The 9,032-nt window shown below is 33.5% G+C and overlaps 2 protein-coding genes across 2 annotated transcripts; both read right to left on the bottom strand.

Moving 5' to 3' along the window:
- Window positions 1–430: 430 nt before the first annotated feature.
- Window positions 431–2,560, bottom strand: LOAG_00605 (PQQ enzyme repeat family protein; the record flags this gene model as incomplete). Its single annotated transcript, XM_003136145.2, has 6 exons — window positions 431–706; window positions 940–1,031; window positions 1,233–1,353; window positions 1,515–1,688; window positions 1,926–2,043; window positions 2,483–2,560. 6 exons carry the CDS (start codon window positions 2,558–2,560, stop codon window positions 486–488), a joined length of 804 nt encoding a protein of 267 aa, XP_003136193.1. The 3' UTR covers window positions 431–485.
- Window positions 2,561–7,164: 4,604 nt separating this feature from the next.
- Window positions 7,165–8,518, bottom strand: LOAG_00606 (hypothetical protein; the record flags this gene model as incomplete). Its single annotated transcript, XM_020445490.1, has 3 exons — window positions 7,165–7,458; window positions 8,202–8,339; window positions 8,516–8,518. 3 exons carry the CDS (start codon window positions 8,516–8,518, stop codon window positions 7,165–7,167), a joined length of 435 nt encoding a protein of 144 aa, XP_020304061.1.
- Between the last annotated feature and the right edge of the window lie 514 nt (window positions 8,519–9,032).

A 9,032-nucleotide genomic window follows, 5' to 3' on the forward strand; every position in this document is an offset into this window, starting at 1 on the left:
AGTCTCAGTAGTTTCAGAACATAGCGATAAGAAAAATGAAGAATAGGGAGCGGAGAGACGAGGATAAGGATGAAGAAGGAGAAAAAAGAAAACGAGAGATAGAGAAATATATATTTCAGGAACGTTATATAAACAACATTATCCACGTATAAGTTGACAAATCTAGTATTAGAGAGTGCAAACTCTAAAATGCTCATAAGAATATAGCAGATAAGCTAAAACTGACTTCAATATTTAGAAAAACAGTAAAACCTAAAAACTTTTAAAATGACGAATTCAGATTTTTGTGATTACTGATTAAGAAATTTCACAGTGTACTTGACAGCATTGCTATCCGTGATATCATTTTGCATATTTTTAATCAGGATAACTAATATTCCACAACATTTCAATCAGAAAAAATACCAATACTCCAATAATATCTATGCTATTCCCTCAGATATAAAAACAAAACTTTATTTCCTTTATTACATGGAATTTACCTTTCATCGTATTGAAAATATTACCTTTACGAACTCTTCCAATGTTTCCTTACCAATAACTGTATACGACAATCTGTGTAAGCCATCGCTTTGAAGTATATACATTGCAACCACGGTATTTCCTACATCTGCTTCCCACGCTACACTTCCTTCTGTTGCATTCACCGCCACCACCTGACCACCCACAGTACTTGTAAAGTGCTGATATGGATATGAAGGATCAGCTGAAAACAACCTGTAATCACTCGCTGGTTGCTTTATATGGAATAATGCTTTTCTAAACAAAGACATTCACTTTCACATAAATAATGTTTGTCTTCACGAACTCCTCCAGTGTTCGCTTGCCAATAACTGCACGTAGTTTGTGCAAAAAATTTAGGGTAAAAATAAAATCTAATATTAAAAGGGATTACGCAGACGTTGTTTATACATTTATGCTTATAACTTCATAACTAACCAGGCAAAAGATGACTTGAATAATCGGTAAACGTTGCATTCCATCGTCTATTCTGATTTTCTGGATCCACCATTGTTAATTTGTATTCTGATCTGAAAAGAAGGGATTGGAAAATACAGCTGCTTTGTTTGCCTTACTAAAGTCGAGCTTATATTTATATTTCTACTCCGTTATTTCATTTTATAAGCGACTGATTCTCAACTGAAAGATGTACTCAACCATAGCTATTAAAAAATATTGTACTATGAGATTTACTTAGATAAAGGAAAAAAATTAACAAATGAATATTCAACCTTCCAATCAAGATACTGGTATTCTTGTTAAGTGGGCATTGGGAATCTGCTTGTGACTGCGACAGTTCCCTCACTATCCCTTTATTTGAATCAATCTCCAACCACACATCTTTCTTGCTTCCTATAAAATGCGTATTAGCTGTTATTACATAGGATATTATTCAGATAACGCCGTCAACAAAAGTATTCATTTCGAGAGTTCTAAGTTTTTATCGAAATGTTCTGACTGGGGGGATTCAGAGTCACAATGCGAACGAACTTCCAAACTATTGTATTTCTGACCTGCATAAAGAACACCATCCGCAGTTCGACAAGGTGAAACAGAAACAAGTTGCGGTATGGAATACGGCAACTTTTTTAATTGACCATCTTTCAATATGTACAAACCACCGTCTTGGGGATCTGGTATGAAGGTGAAACCATGCCGAATGGTTTTTGGAGATATCAATACTGGATCTGAAATTTTATCTAAATTGAATTATGAAAAATGTTATTCGCCTCATTTTATTCGCTGGATGCTTCTTTTTTTCGTAAATTCGTATTTTTTATAACTTTGACGCATGTTACCATTTGCAACATATGTTCTTACCTTTTGAAATTGACGAAAAACAAAAAAGAATATAATTCCATCACAGTTTTAGGACCACTCCTCCCCAAATTGCCAATATTATCGAGAAACAAAAAGTGACTTACCTTCCTTCAAAGACCATTTTACTTCTCCGTTATGGAAATCAATTCCTTTGAGGTAGCCATCAATGGTAGATACGAGCAACGTCCCACCCAAAACAGTAGATGAATGAGACTGGATAATCTGAAATGGGCTCAATATGGAGAATCAAGTCATTTCTTAGTGTGTACAATCGGGACAAAGTGTATCATTTAGAAATTAGCTGGAAAATCTTCCTTCTCTGAATAAACATTATTTTAAAATAAGTGTAACGAGTAAAAAAAAGCGCAAATAAAAGTCAACAAAAGTGATTGATTTCTTTTTGGTTTCGAAAATTCTAACTTCGTTAACTTGAAGCTGTACAGAACTATAATAAACGTCAATACCATTTAAAAAACAGTGGCGTTTATATGATGTCAATTTCGTTCTATATTTCAGTACGCTATGGTACACTTTCGATATCGCAAATTTAGCGTAATTTTCCTCTTTTATCCAGTGCCTTCCCAAAGCAGAAAAGTGGAAACTCGGTAAGACTTCCCAAAGCAACATAAAAAGTGGAATTCGTCCAATCAATTTCAGTAACTTGTTCTATGGTTTGCAGATTTCGTCCGTCACCAGTCATGCCTTTCCACTGCTCCAGAATTTCCACCTCCAGCTTCATTCAAATAAATATTTTGACAGTCGTGTTTTCCGACTCAATGGTGAATTTAAAACGAGATCGATCCAGATTCATTCCTTTCTATCATTAGGGCTAATCAGAAACCATTCCCGCAGAATACATCAGGTTTTTCCAGCCTATTTTTAACAGGATAGTTTTTAACTTAAACAAAAATATTTCTGATAAATCAGTTGTTTAAATCCAACGTTCTGCATGCCGATTAAAAATTATTTCATCATTGCAATCTCCATGACATTTAAATCCAACTCTAGAAAAACGAAACTTCTCCTTCCCTTAAATCTCATTAACCACGTTCCCACTAAATTAGCTCCGACAAGTTCCACCTTTTTGCCTGATTTTTTCACACAATTTTCTATCCAACCTGATAAAGTATTAAAGAGACGTGCCAGCGCTTCAAAACACATACCACAACGTACTGAAATGTGAGATGAGAAAATCTGGCATTAACTCATTATATATTGCTCCTTAGCACGTTATCAGAAAGCACTGATGTAATAATAGCTTACATCTTTAACTTTCGCAAGCGATACTGAGATGATAAGAAACAGAAATAAAACAGATGAACCGTGCATGTCGAGTTTGATTATATGCATTCAATGTAGGAAACATGTGCGATCATACAAAACACTTTGTGAATCTGTAAAATCGTTTTCTACCAGTGTTTATCTGAAAATAACTGAGCTAGTGGAGTTTTTCGATCTACAAAATGATCGAAAACTTTCGAGAAATAGAATTTAAAATTGAAAATTCTTCATGGACATGGACAACATTACAATTACAAGGAATTCCCCATTTAATCAAAACATTTGTTTTGCCAACAAACAATTCCTCCGTCATAAAACAAAAATTGAATTGACAAATCATCAAATAAATAAATACATAACACGATCAACAAAACTGACGAAATGTCGCAGAAACCCACTTCTCCGAATACTCACAGCGTCGGAGACACTTATAGTACCGCGGTCATTGTGCGCAAACGTTATATCTTCCCTTCAACAAATTGGTATCATACAATTCGACGTTAAAATACATCAAATTAATACAGTTGTGATAATCTTCCTCTTTTTGATATGCTTCATATAGTTTGACAAAGTTCAGCAGTACCGACCGACCAATTCTAAACTTTGATACCTCTTGCGAAACTACGTGCTCGATGAAGTCATTTTCAAGAAAATGAGTCGTAAAATAAATTAAAATTAAATTCGAATTCCTTTAAATTTTAAATTCGAATTTAAATTCGAATTAAATTAAATTCGAATTTAAATTCGAATTAATAAATTAAATTCGAATTCCACAAGGCATGTAACATGATGACATGATGCACATGATGCATAAGTAAAGGACATGATGCATAAGTAAAGCTTTTCTGTCAAAGTCTAACAAAATCAGCAGTTATTCTATATCTTGCAGGAGTTTCGTAATATCCTGATAGCGCACGAAGAGACATTCGTATAGGCGCGAGTAGATAGGCCGAAGTTAATATATGCTTCACATTGTAAAATTGAAGGCTAATGTATGCTTCACTACACACTGTAAAATTGAATTAAATATTGAAAGCAAGCATTCGGAGAAGTTCTGTCTCCAGCTAGAATGAATCAAACGAATTTAGAAGATTCATTGCTATCATGCAACATAAAGAATACATTTCGCAAATCCCAGAACTAATCTTTCTTGAGAGTATCTGAAGAAGTAATCATAGAACAACAAAGGACATAATCTGTTGAAGGTCTCTTTGTAAAACCGAACGCTTGATCACTCTTCCTTATCGGTGATATGTTTAAACCAGTATCAACAATAGCATCTTGCTTCATATGTTCCATTTCCAACACCTTCATTCTATGCGACTTCCTTGTAGCCCAGTTTCACGTACACTTTTACTTATTTTCAGCAGAGCCAGATAATAAAGCACCAGAAATACAATTTTCGAGAAAAAAGGATTTTTAAAAATCTTTTTCTACAGCATGAGATTCTTAAAACTACCCGGAATCCTTTAGCCACGTGAAAAAGTCTTATTCTCAATCATTGATACTTCTTGCTGCTTTGCTTTTCACCGCAAATTAGTTCTTCTTATTTAGATGTAGGCATATGTTTTTGAAAAATCTAGATATCTGATGATTCCTAATGTTATTTCAGATAGCGGGATGACAGAATAAAAATTAATTTACTCTAGTTTAAAAAACAAACTTGAACAAATCTATATAAAATACAGAAACATTTGTTTGCATAGCACTACTTCACCGATAAATAATTAACAGTAAAGAAAAGGAAGTATATAATCAAGTAAGCAAATAGGAACTACCGATAATCATACAGAGATCCATCAGAAAATGCATCATAAGTGTATATTTTGGCAGGAATACTTTTGGCAGATAGATCACATCCATTACTTATACATCACATAAAGTAAGTGGGTTTCAGTGAATGCAAAACGATACTGAAAAAAATGATCAGAGATATTTCAATAACAGTACACCTAATTAAGCTTATTGCAAAAGTAAAACAAAAGTTAGCCGCAATATCGTTTTACCACCAATCATCTAGATAGGACAATTGCTGATTCTGTCTTTAGTAGTAAGGCATAAGAATCTGATCGGCATACGACAAACAAAATACTTTCCCTTAAATATTGAAAAAAAAATTTGAAGTCCAATTTCTCACAAAAACGACCAAATTTTAAATTTTAGAATTTCGAATACGAATTTTTTTAAAATGCTTAAAAAATTAAATTGTTATTGAAACAACCCCAAAAATATAAAAATGAAATGGTGTAAAATAACTGTCTAAACTGTATCGGAAACTAAAGTAGGCCATTATTAATTAAAAAAAAGCACAGATGGTTGAACATTTTCCAAACATACTAATGCTTTATATACTGAAAAGTACTCCATGTCATGTTTTTGCAGTACAACTTTCAAATTCAGAACTAATCATTCAAATAAGATATAATGGAATATATAATAAACAGATATTAATAAAAAAGATTTAACGTTATTTTTCTAAGAGATCTTAGAATGAACTCCAGGCAAACACTGTCTCAACATGGTACAGGTGGATGTCGCAGCATACTGCCATCGTCGTGGCTTACAAATCCTAGGATTGCTTTCTATATCAATTAAACTTCCAAAAAAAAAAAAAAAAATTTAAAAAAAATAGTTCAAAATTAAAGCAAAAAACAACGATCCTTGCAATCCCCCATTATAATGGATAGGCCTTTGGAATCATCCGGCATCCTTCGATGAAATGACCATCGCATCTTTCGCCTAACAATAACGCATTGCATGAGAACTCCCAAAAAAGTAGCGAGTCACGTTAACCATTAACTTGTTGATAAGTCGTTAATCATTTCATGGAAATGCAGCAATTTTCATGCGCAAAATATAGACAGATTTCAAGCGATGTATTTGCGCGTAGCTATAACAGAACAGCTGGAAGCAAATGCATTCCAAAGAATCATGAAAATAAATCGAAAAAAAACAGATGAACTAAATCTAAATGAAAGTTATGTAAAGCATTGAGATGAGGAATGTGCAAGTTGACAATGACTAGCTGTACAGAAGGGTCAGGTTACGATCATGACGTATTGAACGCTACTTAACCCACAGGTTTTACCAATATTTTATCAAATTCACTTGACAAATAATAAGAGATTCAGCAGTGAGGCATAAAGACCTGTTTTTACCATCCCATATATATTACTGCACGGATAACATCATATTTCCATAATTCACGATTATTCCTCATCCTTTTAACAGTTCTATCAATAAACGTCTGAACATCGTGCATCAAAGTCCTATTTAAGAGAAAGTGACACACAAAATAACTGATGTTAAATTACCTTAAAAAAGCTAAATCATAGAACAAGCCATTCATATTTCCTACTGGTACAAATAGATTGCAGAGGCACTACAATAAGCAGTTTACCATAACACTGATTTCATTTTTGTTTTAATTCTTTGAATGACTTGTTTCTCTACCGCACAGACGGATTTCACATTCTGATAAAATATTCTAAAAAGAGAATCAATCCGTACAACAGTTACCTTAAGATTCCTGAATCAGTCAAATTAATTCGAAAATCACAATTTTGCTCAATAACTCCGTGACCCCTTAATTACATATAAGAAATACCAATTCATTTAGGCAAAAAAATCAAGTAAAAACGCGAATGGAACCATTAATCCTTGGGTTCTAGTTAAAAAAAAAAAACTGATCTCTGTCTCTGGAAAAATCAAGTCTCTCTGCATGGGGAGACTTGATGTAAGCTTGAAAAGATTAATTGATATCTTAATTAAACATTTCAAGCAAAAAGTTTGCAAATTTCAGCGCGAATCCACAGTAAAATTTTATTATTCATCTCTGAAAAAATCCAAATTATAGATTTATGTAGCATGTATGCATGCATGCATGACAATAAAATAGAGAGCCACAAGCGAACTGTTAGCCTTCAGCGTGTTGCAGAAATTTTGTCAAAGATAAGCAAAAAACGGCGTGCATCTGGTAGTTCTCGAATATTAACGATGTAAGTAAGGAGGAAAAAGTTCTGATAACGATTTTCCTTTAATGATGGTTGCAATTCTTAAGTTTCAACATGTAAAAGCATTATTGCTCAAACTCTGCGCTCGAATTCGTGTTTCAGCAGCTAGCTCGTAATGCTCCTGTGGGAGGTGCTGTGACAACCGGTGCATTGATGAAACAGAATCATCCAAGTCTGACCTCAATTGTCGTTGATCTCGTTGAACGACCACTGTTCGCTCCATGATATCCAGTCGCCTTTTCCGCTCTGCATCCAACTGCTCTTTAAGTGCCACTATTTTTGACTCGAATAGTTTAATCTTTTGTGCACATGCTAATTCTCGTTGCTCGAGCAGCTTTTCAACCTGAAAAAAAAATTGATTGGAATTAAAAATAACATTAAAAATGAAGAACAGTGAAAATGGACTGTTACTTTATCTCGTACTTACTGATTCTGAATATGAATCAGAACTGAATAAATATGAATCAGAACTACTAAGTACCAGATAAAAGCAATTCCTTCAAATTCAAATTTAGTAATTAACTGAATTTTACGTTCAGTTTGCAGTTAATTCAAACATTTGAGGTAACAGTGTACAGCAATAAAAATTTCCCTCACATAGCAGAATGAACCTCGATCACTGATCTTAATTAATCGGTGAGTAAAATAAAGTAAAAAAATTTTGATTGTGGAATCAAACCTTTGTAAGACAAAGTAAATTTGACAAGGAATTATTACAGCAAAGGGATAATAAAAATCAAAAAGTTATTACTTGCTGTCTTTCACGCTGAGCTTGTACCAGCTTATTTTCCAAAGCTCTTAATTGTGGTGCAGATCCTTTGACCAAATGTGAACTACTTTCTTTTTCCAGTTGAACAACCCAAAAGAATAATAGTATTTCAAATTCGGATTTTTGAACAATTTTTCATTTGCTAAATTTTGGAGTTGTGATATAAAATTTTTCAGTGCTTTAAGTACAGATGTGGAATTAAACTAATTCAAATAATTGAAAATAATTATTCATTGAATGTGAATCAAAAAATTAATGGATTTGACACAAACTATGAATATTTTGTAACCGAAGTAACAATAACGAATCAAGTTCACCTGATTTTGCAGCTGTGTGCAATTCCTGTATAATTCCATATTCTCCTTTTCCATCGTTGTCAAGGATTTGTCCAATGCCTGACGTTCGGATGTTATTTGACGCACTGTTGCATCAGTCTGTCGTTTTTCGGCCTCCAACTGGAAAAAACTTCAGTTTGAATTCCGAATAGCTCCTATCCCTTAGATTTGTGCAATAATGCATTGAAATATGCCAAAATTTATCATACTCCAAACTTTTTTAAGCGCATAAAATAAAAACCAACAAAATCAAACTGCGAATAACCTTAAATTCTACTCGAGATTTTCAAAATTACCATTTCTACTTACTAATATCCAGTATTGTTTGACGAGGAATAATAAAGTAACAGTCATAGGTCCGCACTTTGCGTTTTAATATACTGCTGTATAGTACTAAGTTTACGTATCTTTGACAATGGAATCAAGCAGAAACCAGGTATTTGAAAAAACTGGAGCTTCAGTGACTTGATGGGTTGATTTAATCAATTGTATAAGTGGTCTAGTAATTTGCAAAATTACTAATCAACCTAATGGATTGGACAATGGCCTGAAAAATACAGGATGTTTCTTCCTTTTTTCTAATAGTCAAAAATGTAAAATTTACTGTTTCAATGTTTCGTTTTAGGGTCCAAACGTTCTCTTTCTAAGACGTGCACGACAAGCATCAAATTCTCGATGCTCCACCTCAGTTCTACTTAAACGTCGTTTTAATTCTTCATTCTCCGCAAGCAGTATGATTTTCTCGGTCCGCAATTTTTCCAATTCGGTACGCATATCCTTTCCATCTGTTGATTGTCCTTTTCTTGCTTAAAT

The sequence above is a fragment of the Loa loa genome (genome assembly GCF_000183805.2).
Source record: "Loa loa unplaced genomic scaffold supercont3.42, whole genome shotgun sequence".
In the NCBI taxonomy this organism is placed as follows: domain Eukaryota; kingdom Metazoa; phylum Nematoda; class Chromadorea; order Rhabditida; family Onchocercidae; genus Loa; species Loa loa.